The sequence below is a fragment of the Gadus morhua genome, chromosome 15, assembly GCF_902167405.1.
Source record: "Gadus morhua chromosome 15, gadMor3.0, whole genome shotgun sequence".
In the NCBI taxonomy this organism is placed as follows: domain Eukaryota; kingdom Metazoa; phylum Chordata; class Actinopteri; order Gadiformes; family Gadidae; genus Gadus; species Gadus morhua.
In genome coordinates, this window is record NC_044062.1 from 14,782,271 (window position 1) to 14,806,669 (window position 24,399).

The window sequence follows — 24,399 nt, forward strand, 5'->3', positions numbered from 1 at the left end:
TGAATCACTCCCCAACCCTTCTCAGACATTAAAACTATGCCAATGTTGCATTGCGATACAATGTGACTCTATTAGCCACGTATCAACCTGCCTGTCAATGGGTGTTGTCAGGTAAGGATCTAATTGATGAGCAATGCCAATGCATTGCAGCCACATACAATGACTACTTTTCCAAGTCTTTGACACAGATAATACGTATATATACATAAAGAGATACTGATGATAATCACAATTATACTCCCAATGACCACATGATTGAACATGATTGAACCATAATCAGCGTTCAATTAAAAGGCCTGAAAAAAACAGGAATAATAAACATAGCTATCAAGAAGTATACATTGTTTAGGAGTTGCACTTTAGGAATCAAATAGCTGTTACCTTCCTCAGTTATGAATTACAGCTTAATGTCTATGAAATAATAACTGTTTGGAAGTGAACTTGCAGCCTACCATTCAATGGGATCAATATTCTATAATGATCATGCATTGATTCATCCCAGGACACTACATATACCGTGACCGTGTATCTCAGAGGCACACCAAACCAGCTGTTTAACATTGCACTGCTACACTGTCAATCTGGATTCCTCTCCACATTCGCATGTAAATGCAGTTCCACCCTGGCTTGCATGGGTAAGGCTCGGACACTTGACCAGATTCATCAGCCAGATAAGTTTCTGTGTCCTTCTGTTCCTATCAGGTGACATCACCCAACCCTTGCTCTAAGAGCGTTTCATTCATGTCAGGGATTTTGTTTATGTAAGGATCTGTGAGGGATGCTCAAGATAGGACTGATATGTTAAGGGACACTTCTCGTCGTAGGTAAACGGCGAGGACTCTAAATGTGAAAAGCGTTGTTTACATGGATTTGCGTTGATCCATGGAGCAACCGTAATATCAGGCAGTGAGGCGTGTATGCCTGCGATCTTGGTGGATACAACAATAAGATACAAGAATGTTGGCAATCATTGGCATCCAATGCAAAGATGCAATTTTTATCTACCAGTGGGCAGTCAAGTGTGGTCATAAAGCCACATTGACAAACACCTTGGATATTTAACAAAGACGACAGGAAACATATTTCTGCGGGAGTTTCACATGGTATTTAGGTTATGGCAGTTACTCATATTTAGCAGTGGTTGTAGGTAGTTTCAGTGAATACAGATGTCATTCCAGCCCTGTACTCAATTTTCATTTCAGCTTCCTTTGTCAGCCACATCCCCAGTGAATACCTTCTTTGTCATGCCAGAATCTGACCGAACCAAGCCAAGCAGAACGAATTAATTCCATTATTATTTCATTTACTATCTGAAATATTAATTAATCGACTTTTGGTCAACATTTAATGTGGGACACAAGAATGCGATCAACTGTGTGTCTTTGTCATGTCAGACCTTATTTTGTACTGAACTCACTCCAGCCTGCAGTCACCACACACATACACACACATACAGTCGACACAGTCAACTTTAGAATTAGTATGAAATTGAATTAAAGAATTACATATAAAACACAAATAAGAATCGAGAAAATAAATTTGGTAAGGAGAGAAGTCTCCCACTATGCGCTGTAAAGCTATTTTCTTAGTCGGACCAGTTATAATTATTATTATTATCATTATTAAACCTATTATTATCCATTTTGACAAAGTGTTATTGAAATTTTAACATACAGAACATGACAGCTTGTTGTGAACCATTAGCTGTCTGTGAGGCCTAGTCCCGGGAACAGGGGGCAGGGTGGCTGATTGAGCCATGCACCTGCTCCGTCACCCCAGGAGGTACAAGTGCCCTTTGGTCAAGGTGTATTTCATTTGGTTTGGTCTATCTTTTTCAAGGCCTGTCTGTAGCTTGAATTAAGAAGAGCATTTAAGCATTAATAATAATTTAGCTTTAAATAAGATTAACTGGCCTCTAGTTAGTTAACGTTGCATGACCTCACCTGCCCTCATAGATCTGCAGCTGCTACCAAGGAACTTGATTGATCACCTCGTTATATTTACAGAATAATTGTTACACAGCATCACCTTCATATCCATCATCAGTTTTAGAACATAAATTTAAGATGGCGCATTCTCTGAAGCACCCCCTAGTCTACAAGATGGGTATTTCAGGCTGCTGTTTGCCATGTACGAACCAACGACAGTCACTTTTTCCCCTGCAACAGGTGATCGTAGTGAGGTGACCGACATGAAAGTGTTCAGCCGGAGTCTTCACGTGTTTACAGTTTCTTTACCTACCCTACAACTTTAACCCCCTGTCAAGGTTTCTGCACAGTCTGGAGTCACGTAATAACAATGCCTATTGAAACACCATAACTATGTTTCTACTATGTCAGGAACTCAGAAAGGAGCTTTACAGGGCAACATTTCTGGGATTCTTGCAAAGGCACGTCTGTGAGCATTAACATATTCTTCCGTGTTTAAAAACATCCATGTGTTGTCTTTACTTGAGACCAATGAAAACTAGTTAAGGAAATTCAACATCGGAATAATATAGGTTTCTAAACCTATAACCTAAACCTATCTTTCTGTCTCCTTTTTGGAATTTTCATGAATAGTTCTCAAGAACTAGAGTCATTTGGGAATTTTCCCAACTAATCTGCAGAAAAAATACTTTATGTATGCAAGTGAGAATGACACTGGGTGGGTAAAATGTATTCGTTGCTACATGTTCAAAGTTTGGACCAAATGTGTTTTTTGGCCTTGAGGCGAGACTTGTTCAAGAATCAGACGTGAATGAATTCAGGGATGAGCTACCCGATTCATGTTTCCATCCACTGTCTTGATTTCAGGCCTAAACTTGTACTGTTTAATGAAGGCTTAGGAATGGTGTCAGGTGGGCTCCGTACACACACGCATGCACACAAATGGGCACGCACCAGACCACACCCATGCACGCGCTCACTCACATGTGCACACACGTACAAACACACACACACATTCAGTAACAGCTGCACGTGCACACACACAAGCAATGTAACAATAGTTTTGTAATGGAGTGTACTGACGCTTGGCAATTACCCTGCATCAGCTCACTCCTGCCTTGTCTCTCTGTTCAAAGACAAATTCTACTCCCTCAAAGACGCTGAGGCTCAGTGTTAAAGGGTGAAGGGATGTGGCGGGGGGAGGGGGTTATTCTCGGTATGCGTTGTTTGTGTGTGATTTGTGTATGACTGACGATGGGTGAATTGGGAGACATCGTCAAGCCGGTTATTGTGACGTCGCCATATCTGCCAAGAATCTCCCCATTAACAGGAGGACAAGAATCTGCAGAATGCGCCGGTATGCATGTTCATTCCAGGGCGCTGTGCTGGGTGAAGAACTTGCAGAGGGCCGCGCACATATGTTCAGAGAACTGTAAGAAAATAATAACCTATGATTGGTTGGTAACAGACTGGAGAATTACTATTTATTCATTCATGGCTGACTAGGACTGGCCAAAATGCCATCCCAATAGGCCTCAGCTACATGAAGGCCTGTAGTGTTTAAGGTTGATGTTCTGCTGCAGACTCAGAACTGGGAACGATAAACTACGAGAGATCAATCCACTCTGTGTATGAATGTTTAAGGGATCTGTAAACAGGATATATGTTAAGATGGTGGCCCTAGCCAGGCCTTGCAGACTTGTGTAAGTTGTCAGTTGTGCAATGGGGTCTCTACATCAAGATTACGAAGGGAATGCAGTCCATCGGCATTCTGACAAGTTTCTCTCAACATCCTTGTAGAGATGCCTTTAACACGACACATGCACATTCATCTGGTTAAAAACACTATTCCATTGAGATAGTGTTATCTAGTGTTGCCCAATAAAACCTCAATGTGGGTTGTTACTTTGTCATTTTCAGAGAACTCATCCTAGTCTGACTGTGATGTGTTGTTGCAGTAGAATTCTCAGAGGGGTACGGGCGTTACTCCCCTATCTTCAGCCATCTTGGTTCTCTACGCCAGCTGGGTGGGGTAACTGAACTGTGGAATGTGCAATTCCACATTCAGTTCCTCCATCAAGCCAGTGTTTAGAACCAGGATGGCCACTAGGTGAACAAGGCCCATAGCGTTGTCAATCTCCAGTATTTCACAGCTGGTACACAAAGATCAAATCACAAGCAAACATTTACTGAGCGGTTGACAGACACACAGACATGCATGATGGTGCATTGACGTGCACAGCAGTGTACATGTTGTTGCTCTACAAACATGACATTCCGGAAATAAGTGAGATCCGTTCGATGTTAAACAACTTTATTGTCAAGATTAGAACGTGACTTGTATTCAAGCGATTTTTCGCTTGGGATGGCCGTTTCTCGAAATGTAGGTCAAGTAACCCGAAAGAGGTTTGGCATCCCTGCACGATAATGGATTAAGGATTAACCAAGAATTGTTACAAGGTGCTCATTTCTGATTTCTTTTCCACCTCAGACTTAACGAAACGACCCTGGCAAATGTCCTGTGTAAGACAAAACAGTTCAAACTAGCTGAAAAGAATTTGTCTTGATAATGAATAGGATGCATTCTTCGGCTTGCGCGTTGAGTGACATATGTGAAAGATGAATTTTGGTTGTGAAACCCTCGCTACCTCTTTGCTTTGAACTGTGCCGCTGCAATGCTGCCTAAAGCCTTACGCCACCTCCAAGACCCAGAAGGCATTAAAAAAACAACAACTTTTTCTAAACAGTTAGCTTTTATTAGAAAAAAAAAAAAAAGCATAGCATTCAGCAGCAGTGCGCCGCCTGAGCTTCATGTACATACACGGTATGTGGATAATCTACACGCACATCGCGAGATACTCCGCACCGCGGTGTGGGTAGATAAAAAATCTGAAGGGCTGCTCGTCACGGAGCGCTGGTTTTCCGCCTAGAGCCCGGCGGCGCCAGGGAGGTTGTCCTTCACGGGGGACATGGGGGGTCCTCTGGGGCTGGGGCTCAGCTTCTGGTGCTCTCTGCAAGCAGACAAACGGGGGGCTCTTAGGGGTTCTCTTCAAGACCTCCACTCGAGACGCACCACGGGACATTGGGGTTTTAGTCAGACAGGCAGTGATGCCAAAGGAAGTGATGCCGCTGAAAGCTATTGGCGACGGGATTACGACCACGGTGGAAAAGAGGGGAGAGGGGAACGATGGGGAAATCCAACCAACAAAGTTGAACTTATGATCGGCACTAGAGAGGAAAGCCCAAATGTTATTTCCAGAGCACAGATCCTGAGAGATGATGTTCACCACAGTAAGTTTATTTCTTACTGTGAAAGAAATAAACTTACTGTGGTGAACATCATCTCTAAGGATCTCTAAATAACATTTCCAGAGCACACACACACTGTCAGAAACCCACGCCACAAATTCAGTTTGACAGGTTCAGATAAAACGCCAGTGTGCTGATGTCACCACCGCAGAATTAATTAATTACGATGTAGGATTGCGCACGTGTGTGTGTGTGTGTGTGTGTGTGTGTGTGTGTGTGTGTGTGTGTGTGTGTGTGTGTGTGTGTGTGTGTGTGTGTGTGTGTGTGTGTGTGTGTGTGTGTGTGTGTGTGTGTGTGTGTGTGTGTGTGTGTGTGTGTGAAAGGGAATGTCTCTACCTTTTAAAACCAAAGTTCTTCCAGAGGCTGCTAATGGTGGCCTGCGTCCCGGGGCAGTTGTTCTCGTTGTTGGTCAAGGGCTTCTTGCCGAGGGGCCCCTGGGAGCCTGAAGGCCTCCTCCTCAGGCCGCTTGCCCGGGCTGGGGCCACTGGGCGGAGCTTAGCTGGAGGCTCCGCCCCCTGGTTACTGGGCCTGGAGCGAGCCAACCCGGCAACCTGGATTGAGTGATGAGAGAGGGAGGGAAGAGAGGGAACCATGGGATGGCGGGGAAGACAGAAAAATAATAAATTGGGATCCATATTTAAATCAATTGCAGCATGACAGAGCGATGCAGTCATCGGGGGACCTCAACATCCTCTGTGAGAGGAATATGGTAACGCTGGGGCAGAGTGGGGTGATGCAGCCTACCAGTGATCGAACCACCAGGGGTCTCTTGGGGTCCTTTGGAACGCGTGGGGGTCCTCGGTCTGAACCCTTTAAGCCCGCTTCCTGCAAGAGAGACAATCCCATCAGACAGCGCGACCCCACTTTTAACAATTGTTCTCTGATGGTCATATTGCTATCGTATAGGGCCCGGCCTTGAAAGGAGGGCCTCCTTTTAAAGGCCAGGCGTGGAACATGGTGACCGCTTGTTTACTCACAACGTCGTCTTTGTGGCATGGCGACAAGAGGCAGGAGGCCGCCGAACCGGTCGCGTCAGCCACTCCCTCCGCCTCACAGGAAGTGAGGTCACAGGGCGGCGACTGGGAGCAGTAGGCGCTGTCCTGGGAGGGCGGGGAGGCCGGCGGGGAGTCGTCCACTAGGTCGACCCCCTGGGGGGCGGGGGACTCGGCTGCCGGGGGTCTCGAGCCCCAGGAGACACTCTCCGTTTGGCGCTGGTACCGCTGGAGCGCAGCGATGCCCGACACCACGGGGCCGGGGGCGGCTGATGGTTTGATTGAGGAGGAGGTGGAGTGGGCGGCGGCGGCGGCGGCGGCGGTGGTGCTGGTGGGGGGGTGCTGGGAGAGGCCCGACCAGCGGAACACCCCGAGGCGCTGGCTGGCAGGTCTCGGAGAGGTGGCGGTGATAGGGGAGCTGGAGGTCGCGGTAGGGGTGGAGGAGGTAGCCGTGGGGCTGGGGGAGGAGGTAGGGCTGGGGGTCTCTATGGAGGGTGCTTCGGGGCTGTCACTTTCCCCATCCTCTTCGGCGCGGCTAAGGGCGTTCTCTTCCCGTGCGCCCGAGGGAGACGCTGCATCATCGTTTACACCGTCTCTGGTGCTCAAAGCAGGGGCCTCGCAGGATGCGCTGAAGAACCTGACAGAAGGGGAAGGGAGGGGTCATGTGATCAGCAGGTATCAACCACAGGGCTGAGGTGTGAAAACACACACACACACAAAACGGATGCAGCGCTATTTAAAGGTTTATCGGAAATATTAATCATGCGAAAGTTTTGTTTTAGAGGAAATTATTACTGCCTGTCATGGGACACAAAACAGTGACCTAAACACACCAGGCTCTGCTGCGCGTGGCCTAGCCTAGCCGTCCCCTCCCCTCCCTGGTCCCTACCTGCTGCGCGTGGCCTGGCCGTCCGCCTCCTCTCCCTGGTTCCTCCTCTGCAACAGGGTGGCGAAGCGGTTGCGAGGCCGGGGCGCCCCGCTGCTACTGCCCCCTGGTGGCCTGGGAAGGGAGGGCTTTTCCTCCTGTTCCTGCTCCTCAGAACGGGCCCTCTTCAGACCAGAGGAGCCCGTGTATAGCTGCAGCACGTCCTGGTCGGACAGGCTGGAGTCTGGGAGACGGGGAGGTGGGTGTTTAGTGATTAGTAATGAGACGGTGTTCATGGTGGATCATATGAGGCGAGCAGGGCATTCCTCCCGGCATTCCATTGTTATCTATATTATTAAATGTGATTAAGGTTATTATTAACAAACAAACATTTACTTCATGGTGTCAATGGGGCATCCTTTAAATAGACCTACCTAAACTATATGCATCCGCATCCAACACAAATCACTTTGGATAAAATCGCGCTGCTTAAATAACTTTCAGGTAGTAAACAGTAATGTTTGGTCCACATTAAAGTCGTCATGACTACAACATGCCTACATACAGAACCAGAGTGTCTCACCGCTACGAAAGAGGCGCTACAACAACCCAGAGGGGGCAGGCGGAGGGAGGACTCACCCTCTCTGGGTCTCTTCACCCCCGGCTGCTTGCTGGGCAGACGCAGACCCTGTAGCCCCACCACCCTCTCCTGCCCCCTGGTGGAAGGGGGTGTGGGTCGCTCCTCCTCCTCCTCCTCCTCCTCCTCCTCCTCCTCCTTCTTCTTCACCAGGCTGGCGTTGTTGGCGGTGCATCCAGCGGAGTATCCCCGGCTCCAGATGCTAGCAGAAGCGCTGCCACGCCGGGGCGGAGCGACTGTGTCCTTCCAGCAACGGCTCCGAGGTTTCACCGTCTGTGTGCGGGAGGGGTTGGCAGGTACTGTTTATTACTAGTCATGTAGCAGGAGGTTGGATCTGAGGGGACAGACAGGTCAGGCTGAGGACAGTCAGAGCAAACTATCACAATTTAAGAAGCAGTAATACGAAAAAGTAATACTTCTGTGTGAAGGAACTGTAGTGAACCGGACACAAAGTTAGCGAAATAAACGTTTTTCCTTAGCGGTAGTCGGGTGTTTAAATCAACAACGTTTAAGAGATGTTCACAGAAGGGATCAGTCTTCAACGACAGAGTGCAGAGTTTTCCGGGATAAATGGACTGAGAATTATTTATTCACAGAGGTGAATACAAAAGCAGTGTGCTTGGTATGTAATCAGCAAGTTTCAGTGCTCAAAGAATATAATATTCGGCGCCACAATGAGACTCATCATGAAGAAAAATATCACCATTTGAAAGGACAACTAAGAAAAGAGGAGATAGACAAATTGTTAGCTGGTCTGAAAAAAACAGCAGTCTACTTTTACATTCAGCCACGAGGTCAGTGATGCAGCAGTGAATGCATGATTGCTCACGAGATAGTGCAAGCATCCAAGCCATTTTCTGATGGTGAGTTCATGAAAATATGCATGATGAAGGCTGCAGAAGTCGTGTTCCCTGAAAAGCAATCTGCCTTCGCCAACATTAGTCTGTCGAGGAACACTGTCGCAGATAAGGTAACAGAGCTCTCAGGAGACTTGGGCAGCCAAATGAATGACAAAATCGAGTCATTTATTGCTTTTTCGGATGCAATTGATGAGAGCACTGATGTAACAGATATCGCTCAACTGGCCATATTTATTCGGGGTGTTGATGAGACTTTGACAATCACAGTGGAGTGCCTTGAGTTGGTGCCTATGAAGGACACTACAACAGCAAATTACATATTCAGCTCTCTCGTTGGAGCGCTGGACAAGGTCAGAGTGGACTGGTCCTGTGCTGTCAGCCTGGCTACAGATGGCGCACCATCAATGGTCGGGAGAAAGGCAGGCGTTGCGACAAAATTCTGAGAGAAAGAACAGTCCGCAAATGGGGGACAAGATTTTTGGGCATTTCACTGTATTTTGCGTCAGGAAGGGTTGTGTTGCAAAACACTAAAAATGGGTGTGATTGTGAAAACTGTAAATTTAATCAGAGCGCGAGGTCTGAATCACTGTCAGTTTGACACTTTTCTCAGAGATAATGACATTCAGGCTGGCCTACCATACCACACTGAAGTACGGTGGTTAAGCCGAGGTGCCGTGCTCAAGCGTTTCTTTAAGCTACAAGAGGAAATTGGACAGTGAAAAGGGAAAAAGGGTAGCCCAGTGAAGACGCTTAAATGTCCGCAGTGGGTGCAGGATCTTGCCTTTATGTTGGATATTACACAGCACCTAAATAATCTTAACAGTATCTTAACTCAGTATAACCACAGCATACGCGCATTCAAATTAAAACTGTCACTCTGGGAGACGCAGCTATCTAGCGGTGACACCGCCCATTTCCCATGACCAATATCTCTTGCCAGGGTACCCCAAATTAACATCCCTGGCTGCAAAGGTTTTATCCATGTTTGGGACTACCTATCTTTGTGAACAGGCGTTCTCTGTAATGAACCTAAATAAAACAAAGCACCGCTCAAGGTTAACAAACACACACTTGAATGACATTGGGAAATGTGCTGCTACTCAGGATTTGACAACTGATATTGATGCACTCGTAAAGGCTAAAAGATGCCGAGTTTCAGGAGCCAGCAGCAGCAAATAGACTGCAGTGAGAAAAAGTTAATCAGCAAGTAGGCCTGGGCTTAATTCTTGTGATGCTCTTTCAGAAATGTTTGCACTCTGATGAATACAGATCTTTGAAAATAAGTTTACTCAGGTTTCATGTTAAAAGACAATGAATATTGTGCAGCATATCATTCTCAGCTTCAGTAGCCTACAAAACAGTATGATCTGATGTAGCCTAATCTCATTGCTCATGCACTGCTATAACTTTTCTGTTTGTTCATATTATTTATATGTGCACATTTACATTTTCAGGGCAGTATGATAGCTTTCTTCATAGCTCCCACTTATGTTTGTTTAGTGTGGTGAGTTGGTTCAGGTGTTCAGATGTAAAAATGTATTCACTCAACTCTATAAAAATAAACCAGTTGTTAATGAATGTGAAATGCATTTTATTTCAATTCCATTGGCCTATCGATGAATAAATGTGTCGTGCTAATATAGATCCTTGTGATCCGTGATTGTGTAGGCTACAAATGTAGGCTGAATGATAAAGCATAGTACTGAAAAACAAAGCTAAAGATTTGGAGTTGACATAGGTTATTTTGCCATTATTTTACAGGTCCGGCCCAATTGAGATCAGATGGGCTGTATGCGGCCCCTGAATCAAAATGAGTTTGACACCCCTGGTTAAGTTGATTGCGTAATTATAGCTCATCTTTAATGTTGTGCTCAGAAGGATGGTTTCTGGGTACCCTACCGGCAGAGTGACTTTGTCCGGGTTGAAGTTGTCAATCTTCTCCATGGTGTGGATGTCCAGGTTCCCCAGTGCCATCTGGTACCCTTTCTCGTCCCCTTTGTTCCTGGGTTCACAATGTCAAGTGCAACGCTTCCCCAAAAATTCATTTGTTAATATTAGGCATTAATTCATTTGCCTCACAACTCTCAGATTCACATTCTGTGTTATTGAGTCGCTGCCGTTACAGCACCACCTACAGGTGGTCCATATCACTGCACACTTCAGGAACGCACCATCGTATTTCGTAACAATTTGGATCTAGATATTCTGTTCTTTTCAATGCAATGTATTGGTATGTTTTTTTTTCCACACCTCTTATTTTAATTACCCTATAGTGAATTAACATACTTTGATATTATAGTGTAGAGAATGTTGTGTGAGTGACCGCCTTTCATGACACTGTTACTTTGCATAATAGGGCAGACAGTCAGACAGAAGGATACAGGCCAGCGTAGCTGAGGGTGCTGGGGTCCAGGTGCTCTGGGTAGGGGTTGAGAGGCACCACCTTGCGTTGGAGCGGGTCGAACACCAGCTGGTAGAGGAAGGTGTTGTCAGCCTTGGTGAAGCCCTGCAGGTACTCCTCGGGTACGGCCACGCTCATCTTCAGGTACTGGCCCATCTTCCGGATCACCTGGGGGAACAGAACCGGGTTCATGCCCTGGATCCTATATAGGGTCCGAGCGCACTGCCTTTTCCTTCTCATTCGCTTCTGCCTTTTCATTCTCTGGACCCAAAATAAGAATTCTGTGTCTCGTGCGACCCGACCGCATTCAGAGCACGGTGGGATGGGTGATCCTTTTGTAAGGGTCGTTTGTTGCGCAGTCAGACAATCAACCCACCTGCATATTGGGATTCAAACCGGCCTGGAGTCAAACGTCCTAGCCTAACTTTGTTCAATGAGTAGGTTTAAGTAATCCTTTCAAGAATTCTTTCCATTATTTTAGAGCATGTATCATGTTTCCCCATCAGCTTTTTTAATGGGCATCTGCAGTGGAATTGGAATGATTTTAATGGAGAAAATTGGCTTTATTGGGGAATCTGATCCAGCAGGGAATGTCATCATATTTTGGAGGCAGAGCTTCTGCATTCAGTTACTCTCCAGACCTCTTTATGGTTCATTAATAAGCACTTGTTCAATCAATATGCATGTAGTCTTTATAGTAGCTATTTATAGTAAATAGCTAAGATTATTTAGCACTCACCATGAAAAAGTCGGTTTTTGAATGGTAAAGCCTATTATAATTGCAGGGTATGAACTCCGCGAGCCAGCTGCCAAACTAAAGAGGATGTTGTCACGGCCAAAGAGCACTGTTTTCACACCGATTGGTTGCATGTTGCACAGCTGTGACCAAATGCGTGCATTAACTTTCAACAGCCTTCATTAACAGCACATCATAAGGCACACATTGTATTCCGCTTTAGCATGTGATTAGTATATAGTTAACTCAATAGTAACAGTAATTAACAATATATTGTTAACATATATTGGTGGTTATTAGGCCTAAAGAAAAATTTTGTTTGGTTCCTGTTTCCGACCGACCCTGTCACCTTTATGTGCGACCCAAATTATTTTATGAGCTTTATAAAAAAAATAAAAAAAATTTTTTTTGATGCAAACTATAATTACGTTTTGGTACAGCACCTCTTCATTCTGTACAAGGATGAGCGAATTTTCTCGTTTTAAATGAAAACAACCTACCTATCATTCGCTGCCGCTGGAAAAAATAAAATAAAAAAATAAAATAAATTCCTACCTACCCATGACCTCCACTGACAACCAACAGGAACCAAAACTTTTTTTTTTTTTAGGCCCTTAGTATATAGTTACTACTATAAAGTCCAACACACGCATCATGAACACGCATATCAACGCCTTTATTTAACTATCATTGAGTGTGCACATGGCAACTCATCAATACTAGTGACCTTCACACACACACACACACACACCTCACGCTGGAAAAACATCCTAGTTCTCACCGCGAGTTATGTCAGGGTTTGTTGGCCAATCTCTGAGCAGCTTGCAGGCCTTTCCCAGGCCGATGCCGTAGAGCGAGGCCAGGTAGTCACAGCCAGACAGGATGCACATGTAGCGGAACTTCTCCTCCGTGAACACGCCCCCCCAGGAGCGACGCGACCCAAGTGGGCCTGGTCAATCTCCAGCCCGTTGCCCTCCTTGTCCATCTTCAACAAAACCTGATAAGCCACAGTTACAGGCTCTTTAGTTAGAAATCGTCAACAGAACCTGAAGAAGTTTACATGCTCTTCGACATGGTGAATAGAAACACAGAGTAACATGCCTCTTTGACTGGACATGGTGAATAGAAACACGGAGTAACATGCACTTTGGTTTGGACATGGTGAATAGAAAAACACAGTAACATGCTCTTTAGTTGGAAATTGTGAGCAGAAAGACATCTCTTGGCTTTCATTCCTTGTTTCAGCTCAATGAAAACCAATCATCCAAAAGTGTGCAAATGAATAGGAAGGGGAAGTCAGAAGCTTTTATGGAAAGCAATTCAGGGGAATATATTTTTAACCCCATCATTTCCACACTATACCACACGGCCAATAGGAAATAGTTTTTACTTTTATAAAGTAATGAAGGACAACATAAACTGTAACTTAACATCTAAAACACTCAACATCCTGGTATTTATGAGTCTAACCAGGGAGATCCTGAACATGACAAACAAGCTAACGTGGACTAACGTTGGCTTATTAATAGTAGGAAGCCCTACAAATTAGAAGGTGCCAAAGCGAAGCAACAGTATTATGAAACCCAGACGATGGGTTGGCTACAAATTGCGGAAAACAACGCAATTAGATTTTTTTGTGAAGTTGTCATTGTTGGAATAAATGCACCCGAGGACGACTGGAATCACTGATCACAGACTCTCTTTACCCTCGCACAGCAGCACCATGCACATCAACCTAGTGCACCTAACATTCACCTCAGCATGAGTCGATGCCCAAACTCGGTGAAAGACTGGCGGGGGAGAGGGAGGTCCGGAGAGAGGGAGGGAGCGACGGTGGAGAGGGGAGAGGAGATGAGAGCTATGACAGGGGATTGAAGCAGACCTTTTTGCAACCGAAGGCCAGCAGGTCAGAGTCCTCTGTGATGATGGCCTGGGCCAGGCCCACCTTGCTGAGGAAGGCCAGCTGGCGTCTGCCTCGTAGGGAGCCACCACACAGTCCACCCCCCCTAGCCCTGGCAGCCTAGGGGATACAAAGACAACAAGAGACATTAAGCATGGATGTCATTATGTTACGGAGCATAATACGGTCAATAATGTTTACCGCACATGTCCATAATGTTGACATTTGCATTCGGTCTGATCATTGGTACAACAGTTACATGGGTGGCCTTGTGCTGACCTTGATGACATCATGGGCCATGGAGGGCGTAACATTGACAGACTTTGTGAAGCAGTCCTTGCTTCGGAGAGCTTCCCCTCACGTAGCAGCTGCTTTCCCTTCTGGAGGTTAGCTTGTCTGCGCCTGGACAAACAACAATAGAATCACTGTCTAACCCCGACCTGGTCACTTTATTCACTGTCTAACACCAGCTTGTCACTATTCACTGTCCAACCCATTTCGGTATACACCGTCTAAAGTCTACCTGCTTCTTAATGACTCATCTCTGTATTCACTATCCAACCCCTACAAGTCTCTGTTATTCTCTGTCTAACCCTAACTGCTCATAATGACCATTACCTGCATTTCAGTATCCAAACAGAAACCAGTCTTAGGCATCATTATTCTAAATTAAAGACAAAGCAATACTTTTTTTTTTTTTTTTTCCATTTTAAGTCTATTACATTTCTGATGATTCCCACATAAAAATACGATTAGTTAAAGAACTTACTCTCTACGAGACTTCTCCACCTCTCTCTTTGACGGTAGGTTGCATCCGTCGAACACCAGAATTGGTCTCACGCCAAACGACAGGAGCATGTCCACAAATTTCATACAGTATGTGACGTACCTGGGGATGGTGAAAATATCACTCCATTGATGAATAATCAAAGGCAGATAGGAATCCAAAGGAAACCCCTGAATTATAATAACAGGTGAACATACCTTAACTAATAAAAAAAAGGTAAACATACTGATCTGTTGGTTCTCCTTTGGCCAGCTTTTCAGCACAGGAGAAAGCCCCTTTGTGCAGCCAGCAGTAGGTGTCCACGGCCACCGTCTGCCCTCTGTACTTCTTCACATGGACGGGCTCCGAAGCATCTTTGAGGAACTGGAGCAGACCCTGGATTCCCATATCGACGGCTGGTTCTCGAACTCTGGTCTGGAAGTTAGTTTGGATCTCTGAGGGGAGAGGATAGTCAAACATTACGCAGGGAAAAATAAAGCACATACACATGACAACACCTCACTGCTTTCAATGGGATCCCTTGCTGACACATAACGCAGTAACGGGTCTTATTGTGACTTCAGTGGGTTGCTTGAGTATATAAACGGGTTTTAACCACTTTAGTGGACCTTCTGCCACATCTTTAGATTAGACTTGGACACGATTATTTGCGTTTCTTGTCTGGTAACTTTACTGGTATGTTGTCTCACTCACAAGTCTGTTTACCATGCTATCGAACAGAAGTGCAAATTCTTGGTCATTTTAATGGCATTCATGTTATGCTAGTTTGACCCACCGTCACTAGCTTTCAGAAAAGACGAGAACCTTCAACGTTTAAAAAGCATCGACGACCAACAGCTTTTAAACTCGCAAAAGAAAACAACTACACCCAACAGCACGATTGCCCATGAAAGAAGTGGATGCGAAAAAGTTATTGGTCAGAACAGTTGAGTAAGTCGATGAATTCACTTAAACGGCTATTCTGTTGTATTTGTCAAGTATCATTGCAATGTGACTGATGGAAAACGCCCGACACAGTTCCAACTGCTTGCAGTTATTTGCAGCTTGTTCGTGTCAGATATAACGAAACAATGCAGTCTCTACATATATAAAGCATTGCTACAGATTAAGTCTATGTAAAACGACACTTACCTGTGTTTTAATGTTATATTTGCTGCATAAAACTTATCCCACCGTCAGACTATGCACATATATGTTCATTTTTAGCGGCAAAAACGCAACAATGTCGTCAGCGGTGCCTATTGGTCCAGGATTATTCTCACTAGCCAATTGGAAGAATGAAGAGGCAGGACTTTGTCGAAGATGGGGTAATGTGTATGTGACAACGTTTCGTTAATGGCCCACCCTTCTTATAATGTCTGTAAATGTCTACCGTCATTTTCTGAATGCATATACCGTGTCCTACGCTGTGTTTGTGTTATGTTCATAATTTCTGCAGCTCCCCTCTCCCTCCGCTAGATGACGCGGCCTCTCCCAGTGTGTCGTGTTAGGATTTGACGTGTCTCCTTTTTACCGATTCTCACTTCCTGCTTCCTACAACACAGTTCAGACAAAAACAAAATGGACTAGTTTTAACTTTCAGCGAGAAAATCAGAGCCGTTGACAGTCTTACCGCCGCACTGTTCTATTGAATCATAGACAGCCGCTCATTTAAATGTTATTTTTGTAGGACTTTAGGCGTCAACCATGCAGTTCTCTCCCACCAATGGAGACTTCACGTTCGTCTCGTCCACAGAAGCTGAAGGTAACTTCACAGCTCTGGCTAGCAGGCCTCATACATCAGCTACATGGTTGTTGTTGTTGTTGTTGTTGTTGTTGTTGTTGTTGTTGTTGTTGTTGTTATCATGATCATGGTTATTCCTATTGCTGTTATCGTTGTCGGCGTATTCAAAGATATGGGGATTGTGAGTTGTTTTGGTTTTCATCGCACCATGAATGCACAGCGTCAAGGGATTAATTTAGGTCAGTCTGCAAGATAATAAAACAACTAGATCCTCATTCTGAAGATGAGTGTTTGAAAAGAAAAAAAAACGACTATATCCTACGTACAAGCGTTGGCTTGGTTGATGAAAATTCTCTTCTTTTTATTTTTTACAGTAAAAATAACGTTTAGTAATATCAAAATCAGAAAGAATTATGCGAAATTTACCTGACCAAAAAACTGTATAACGTATTTTTTATCGACGTGTTTATAATGTGTTTTTACTTTTAATTAAAAAACAGGGTTAGGATTAGGCCGTGGTTTTAAAGAAAGTATGGATATGTTTTGATACCTTTTACGAACGTCTTTGCTGATGGCATTTTATGTCTGGCGATAACTGTGTGTCATCTTAGTGTTTCAGTGTCATTGGCCAAAATGTTAATCCCATGCAAACGTTATGAATCGTTCATGCCATTCCCATCAGCCCTAGAACTCAGCGGCACCATCGACGCCCCAGATGTCAAGCTGAACCTAGGCAGCGATGCTGGGAAGGATCCCTACGCCACCACGTTCCTGAGACAACGTGGCTATGGGTGGCTTCTGGAGATTGAGGAGGAGGAGAGCGAAGACACAAAGCCTCTCCTGTGAGTCATAAAACACACAGTTCAAGCCCACAGAACAAACACAAAATTTCAGCCGTACCCTCCATCATCGATATCCAAACACGGATTTGACATCCAATTCTGATCATTGCTATTCCTCCAAGCGATATATGAAGGCAAAAGATTCATAAACAGTTTATAATGCCTTCTTCAACGGTTGATGTTTGCGTTAATTTCTGCTACTCTTATTGTGGATGTACACATATTTTCTGTATATTTTTAATAACAATAATAATACATTTTATTTCTATTGCGCTTTATTTTCTATTGTCTCAAAGACATGTTACATGAGATAAAGAAGAAAAAATGTCCCATTTAAAACATTGTTACTTCTTATTATTGTACTGTACTTTCTGCTGGGATACGGGCAATTCCTGTTTGGGTTGAACAAAGTACATCTTATTTTTGAATTCTCACTAAACTTCAGACATGTGTCTTCCTTCGAACCAGGGAGGAGCTGGACATCGACCTGAAGGACATCTTCTACAAGGTCCGCTGCGTACTGATGCCCATGCCCTCCTTGGGTTTCAATCGGCAGGTGGTGAGGGACAACCCGGACTTCTGGGGCCCTCTGGCCGTGGTGCTGCTCTTCTCCATGATCTCCATCTATGGACAGTTCAGGGTGAGCCACGCATTGCTCTTGCCTTTACATTCATTAATGGTTTGGTGGGTATGGGATTTGCGAAACGCCAGCAGATTTTGAAAATACACAACTCGAATGGTCCTACCCCTTGTCCTTCAACGCTGACTCTGACTCCACCCATTCCAAGTACATGGAGTGCAGTACGACCGTTTGATTGACGTACTTACTGTCCAATACCTCCCGGTGTTTCTGGATATCATTGGCTGGAGTTTTTCGAGCCCTGCCCATTCCACAGATGATTGACTTGTTTAATTTTCATGTCAGTACTTCTAACTCAGTGGCTGTAAGTGGGTTATGAAAAGGATTTCAAGTAATTTTGCAAAAATCGCCAAAAAAGATAATTCCATTTCCAACATTTAAAGGGGCCCTATTAGGCTTTTTCGACTTTAATGACCTATAAACATTGTTATAATGATTGATAGTCATGTTTAACCATACTAAAGTGTCAAATAATGACGTACATGCATTTCGACGTATTGCTGACAGTTTGGGGTGGCTGCGCAGAGCGCTAAACACTCGGGACAACGTTTGCGATTCACTTGTTCACATTTCCGGGAAATCATCTACGTAGAGGCACTCCTGCCGCACCCCCATATGCCTGGTCAAATCTGCCCGCGCGTGCGCTGCAAGGAAGGTAACCAATCACAACGGAGTTGGGTTGGCAGGAGGGGGGCGAGGGGGCGGAGAAGGATGAAACCGAGCGTTGACAGAGAATGCAGAAAGCGCCCAGATGAGAGGAAGAGTTTCCCGAAAATCAACATCTTTTTTTTTGTATGGTTAAACATGACTATCAATCATTATAACAACGTTTATAGGTCATAAAAGTCGAAAAGCATAATAGGTCCCCTTTAAGATAACAAATATACATTCAGTCACATTAATAAATGCACATTTATTATGTTAAAAGGCAAATTTAGAGCGAGTCGGATATTGTGTTACAGAACAATCGAATCGTGGACAAAACTTTCATTCTTGTGTGATTAAACGTTTTTTAATGGCCGCTGGCTATCTGTCTGTGCAGAGAGGAACGCTTCTTTCTGGGGTTCTCTCTCCTGAACGGATAAAATGGGATACCAAACTATACTATGCTCTAATTTATATAAATATTGCTAAAAGTGAATAAACGCTGTAAGCTAGCCTGGGTTTTGTGTTCTGAAAACCAGTGAGGCTCCTATGACCCTTACTCTCTGGTGTTCCTCAAGGTGGTGTCTTGGATAATCACCATTTGGATATTTGGCTCCCTAACCGTCTTCATTCTGGCCCGCGTTCTTGGCGGAGAGGTAAGTTCCATAGCCACAAGAAACGTAATGGTGATTTATTTACTTACTGTGTCATGACATCATTAATTACAGGAGACCTTGATTTTTTTTACAATTGCTCCATATATAAAAAATAAACGGAGTAATTACCCATTTTTTTTTATGGCACGAAACGACTTACAGTAATTGTACACGTCATTAAAGAGTAAGTAGGGATTATTCCTACTGGAATTCGGTGGACATTGAGTTTCAAACCGGCAACCATTCTGCTGCCACCTAGCCTCAGATTGTGTGTTCTGTCATCGCCAGGTGTCCTACGGCCAGGTCCTGGGTGTGATTGGCTACTCACTTCTCCCGCTTATCGTCATATCTCCACTGCTCCTGGTCATCGGAAGCTTTGATGTGTTCGCCACGGTTATAAAAGTGAGTAGAGGACATCTGGAGGTCAATTTCATATTTTTCCAAAAACCTTTTGCCTATATTCCATTTAGTGAGCATTTATATATTTTTCGAGAATGGCAGTAAGATATGTAAGCACCATGTATTCTCTATTTATTCTACATATGCATATATATATATATATATATATATATATATACCGTATATATACATAAGGGATGTAACAGGTAACGGTAAACCGCGATAAAAATGTTGTAGATAAAAATTACCGTTATCATTTCAAATAAAATTATTATCTCGGTGAATAACCGCGCCCGCGGTGTGGAAACCGTGTGCTTAAATCCTTCCCAGCACTTCATCCGAGTCTCCTGAAGTTGCCGCGCAGGCGCACTGTATAGCCTACAACATAATGTCTTTAAGTTTCGATACAGTTGGAATCATGGCGGAAGGAGGAGGCGGCAGCGCTCAAGACATCCACCAGCCTTCTAATACGGTTCAGCATATCTGCCAAAAAATACTATTCAATATTCGCTGGGAAGTATTCGAATATTATTCGAAAATCTGTCAAATCAAGAACCCCCCACGCACGCACCTCGGATACACGCACACACAATGACACAGGGAGAGGTTTTTATGATTTGTCTGGAACCAATCTGTTTATTTCACCAACTGTGCCATAAGTTACCGGACCACTTGCGGAGTGATACGATAGAAAAAAAAAAATCGACTTTCCTTGACAGAGGTCATTATATGCTTAGCAACGGTGAATTATCAAAATATTATTCACCACTGGAAGTTGTGAAGGGCCATGCAAGTGAACAGAGTGTTCAACAGCATTGAGAAGAGCCGTGTAATAAATAACGATAGTCCCATTCATTATTCGAAATTCTACGTGACTCCGAACATTCGACGATCGTTGCCCATCCCTACCTTCTAAGCGGACTAAGTCTGAAGCGTGGGCATATTTTGGGTATTTAAATATAACGCGATAACACCGAATACCGGGATAATTTTGGTCTCAATAACCGTGAGGTTAAATTTTCATACCGTTGCATCCCTAATATATATATATCCCAAAAACAGTTGCTGTAAACATTAACCTGTGTAATAATTAGTTAGCAAAGCCATGTAATCAAGGAGTTATTTTGCAAAAGTAGTACTGAGCACATAGTTGAACCAGCAGTGGTCTAGGGGAGAGAGCAGTCATTGGGTTTGTTGCAGGTATGTCCCTCTGGCTCCTCACCTTGCCACACAGGTTTTTCTAAAATGTTCCCACGCCCTCAAATAGTGCAATAGGATGTATATATCTTATACTCTTAGGCATTAAACAATAGGGTGTATACCTCATTTTGTTAGGCAGTCAACATTAAACATCCATTGGTTAGTAAATGTATATGTCAATATAAATGTCAAATGGAAATTAAATAAAACAATGGAGACAGCGCCATCTGTTGTGTGATCCTGGATATTGCAGTGGTTTTCTGACAACGTAGCAGGCTATTTGCATAACAGTTTTTTATGCTGCCTCCTTGGTTTTTATGTACTGTTAGTCTTAATGAAGAGTGTGGGCCAGTGGAGTAATTGCTTTATGCTTAAAAATTGTCCCTGACAAACTTCAGCTTCTTTTTTATTTTTTTGCTATTGGGGTGATGTAGTTATGTCATAACACAAATGCCTTTGTGTCTTTACCCCTGCAGCTTTTCGGTGTGTTCTGGGCTGCGTACAGTGCTGCATCGCTACTCGTGGGAGATGAGTTCAAGACCAAGAAGCCCCTTCTTATATACCCCATCTTCCTTTTGTATATCTACTTCCTGTCACTATATACTGGCGTCTGATTGGACGAGCTGCTGCTGTGGACCTTTTGTGGAATTGGGACTTGGGATGCAATGAGGCTAGGCAGGAGGATTCGTTCCACAATACACTACAAAGCATGGAGTTACTTATATTCTTTTAAACAACTGTTTTTTTTTTTTATACAAAAAATCAAAAAATCCTATAAGGTGGAAACATGATGTTGAAGTTAGATATTGGTGTATATACTTGTGTCTGTTAGGCTTATGTTAAATAAAAAAACAAAAAAGTAGAACCATGTACAGATTTAACCGGAAAAAAGCTGCCATCAGTTCACTTCGGCATCCTTTGAAAACCCTGTTGTAGTATAGTAATCCAGACATCCGGAAGCTAGTATCACTAAAATTAGATTATTTTGTTCCGATTTTATTATATATTTTGCGTTTGTTCTTAGCAATTTAAAATTGTGGTGCCAAATTCTCGAAGTTAGTTTTGAAATCGTGAAAGATGGCATGAGTGAGTTCTGCTAAAGGAAGAAGTGGCGTTGATCTTAAAAAAAAAGGACATTTATTAACTTTTTTCTTTTCAACATATATTTTTCTTAACTTATTGAATATCACCTGGGATAGGGAAAAAGCTGGAACGCTTTCAGTGAATTAAAACATTGTCCCTGCTGCGTCATCTTTTGGAAGACTGCTTTCACAAATGTTACATATGTTGATGTCCTCATTCCCCAAATTAGGACATTCTCTCTATTTTGAATCTCCTGAATCTCCTGAGTTTAATTGTTAGGAATTTGATTTGTGTGGAATGTGTCTGTGCAGGAAAGACAAAAAGAAAATAAACATAAACAAAAGCAACAAGTTTATTGATTATAACAAGGTTATCATGGTTCCATTCTCAAATGGTCTCACAGACCCAATAAAAGACATCCCTCACCCAAGCCCTCCTAAGTTTCTACCTCCTCAAGAGGTAGAAACCTTGATCACACTAGAAAGATGCCCTCATTCCAGGAATAGTGAAATGGGCCGACGTATAATTGTATACAATATTCAACATGTTATATACCATATTGCAGGGTAGATGAAGTTCACATTTCAATGCCATTATCATTGAGTGGTTAACTTACTGAGAGAATGGGAAAAAAAAATGACAGGGTAAATGAAGTTCACATTTCAATGCAAGCATCATTGGGTGGTTAACTTCCTGAGAGAATGTAAAAAAAACAACATTGTGTTGGGAGTGTAATCTAGCAATACAGAAAACTCTTATTTTGAAAATGGTTATGAATAAGACAAGGGTTAGTTACTTAGTAAACTGTGTTGTCTTTGAACATGTGAAGACTTCAAATTAAAGACAACTACTAATTCAAATGTATTTTTAGTGTTTCACTCACTGCTAAGCAGGGAGGTTTTTAGAATGTGACAATGAGTCACTGAGTTTTTGAAAGAGATTTTCTTGATATCATGAAGTCCAATGAATGTTATAATTGGTTTACTTGGTGTTGGAGATTGTAATTTTTTTTGAATTGCTATTTAAACTAAACTAGCAATATTTTTGTTTTTCTTTTTGATTTCCCGAAAATAACAATTTGGAATTCATTAAGAATATATTATAGAATTTTTTATAAATAAAAATAAATAAAAATAAACATAAGAAAGGGAGCATTACCCATTTTCACAGGCCAACAGCGATGTTTGTTGTTGATGCTATCGCGAGATTGATTATTATAGCGTGCTTGTCATTTTTTGTATGTATTTAACAGTTTTAAATTATTTAGAAATTATGATACATTTATACATTAATTAATTATAAATATTGTGAGGAAGGAAAAAGTTACAAAATTATCTTTACGCCTTTCTTCAAAAGGGCCGCTATCGACGACTTTCAGTTTGTTGTTATTCTGCTTTACGTTCTCGCGAGACTCGGTTCGGGTACGTTTGTTCCTGTTCACCTGACGTGCGTCTGACAGAAAGCCTGCCGGAGTGTTCCCAGTACTACAGATGGTGGCGGAGCAGAGCTACTGTACAACGCTAACGGGCGGCGGAGACCAAGAAGAAGTAGCCGCTGAAGAAGAGCCAGCAGTGGCCGAGGAGGAGGAGTAGTAGTAGCTTGGAAGTCTCAATTCTTGCACATCTCAACACATTGCTCATATCGGCGGTGATCTACACAAACACCTAATAAAAAGAGAAGGGAGAAGTAGAGGAAGATGGCGGCTGCGGCCTCGCCGGGCTCTGGCTCGTCCGCCGCCTCAGACTGGGCTGTGCTGAGAGACGGCTGCCTGCGCTGCGACGAGCAGGGCCTGCGAAGCCTCTCGTACCACCCGGCCCTCAACGCTATCCTGGCCGTCACCAGCCGGGGTAGTATTAAAGTCATTGACGGGACATCTGGGGCAATCCTGCAGGCGTCGGCGCTACACGGTCAGTTCCCCCGAGACGACGTGACAGGCCTTTTTTAATCGCAAACTTGTTTCCCCACAACCTAAACACCCCCGGTTGTCAACAACCACTCATCCCCGGGTTAACGTTAAGCTAGTGCTAGGCTAGCGGCATGGCTCTTCAGGCCTTTGTAGATCATCCTGGAAAGGGTGATTGTGTGCAATTGCATCAGGATATCGCAGTTAATACAACGTGTTTCTGTGATCACCCCTTGAGGCGTGTGCTTCTTGTGCTGTATTTTAATCTAATATGATCCATTACTGACATCCTGGTAACAGCTAACTCAGCTAGCGTAGCGTTAGCATAGCGGTCTACCCAAAACCAGCACGCCTTATATTCCAGTCAGTGTAATGTTAGAATATATGGTTGTACATCGTTTGGAGATGAGGTGGTTCAACCGTTTCCATTGTAACATTGTAACATTGTTGACATACGTCTTTCAATGCATTGTGATTCAAGCGGGTTGGGTGTACTTGTACCGCCACTAGTTCTACTACCACCTTGTAGCTGCTGAAATATCCCGCATACTGTCACTCATCTAGGGGCATGTTATTTGGGTGTAGCATGACGTACCTTACTTGACATAAGTCATTGATTTGGATGCGTTTTTTTTAACCTGTCAATAATCCTCATAATAGTATGAATCGATAAATGGACAGTTTCAGCATTTTACCTTTGCGTAACGTTGCATGTTAATAAACACGTTTGTCAAGGAAGCGAGTTCTTGATTCGATCAGCTTTCTACATATTGGAGTATACATTTCATATTTGTACACTAGCATGTGATGCCCAGTCCTGAATATTTTGAATGCATCTGTTTATAGTTGATAACAACATTTTAGTGAAGCATGTACATTCGTGGTGTTATTTA

At 43.6% G+C, this 24,399-nt stretch overlaps 3 protein-coding genes across 3 annotated transcripts in view; 2 read left to right on the forward strand and 1 right to left on the reverse strand.

Annotated features, from left to right (window-relative positions):
- Positions 1-4,248: 4,248 nt before the first annotated feature.
- Positions 4,249-15,700, reverse strand: exo1 (exonuclease 1). The gene is given in 18 exon segments (XM_030379558.1): positions 4,249-4,939; positions 5,574-5,788; positions 5,982-6,062; positions 6,215-6,866; positions 7,119-7,338; positions 7,734-8,004; positions 10,491-10,593; positions 10,973-11,160; positions 12,496-12,662; positions 12,665-12,725; positions 13,611-13,696; positions 13,699-13,732; positions 13,734-13,748; positions 13,908-13,966; positions 13,969-14,030; positions 14,398-14,517; positions 14,642-14,849; positions 15,547-15,700. Coding segments are annotated over 17 exon segments (2,580 nt in total). The 5' UTR covers positions 14,803-14,849; positions 15,547-15,700; the 3' UTR covers positions 4,249-4,854.
- An 80-nt stretch (positions 15,701-15,780) lies between these two features.
- yipf4 (Yip1 domain family, member 4) lies at positions 15,781-21,950 on the forward strand. The gene is made up of 6 exons (XM_030379555.1): positions 15,781-16,159; positions 16,821-16,980; positions 17,449-17,620; positions 18,844-18,921; positions 19,210-19,323; positions 20,997-21,950. Exons 1-6 carry the CDS (start codon positions 16,102-16,104, stop codon positions 21,132-21,134), a joined length of 720 nt encoding a protein of 239 aa, XP_030235415.1. The 5' UTR covers positions 15,781-16,101; the 3' UTR covers positions 21,135-21,950.
- Positions 21,951-23,062: 1,112 nt separating this feature from the next.
- birc6 (baculoviral IAP repeat containing 6) overlaps positions 23,063-24,399 on the forward strand; it is a 96,896-nt gene continuing 95,559 nt past the window's right edge. Inside the window, 1 exon segment of the mRNA XM_030379557.1 lies at positions 23,063-23,510. Within this exon segment, the coding sequence (XP_030235417.1) occupies positions 23,300-23,510 (211 nt within the window). The 5' untranslated portion in view covers positions 23,063-23,299.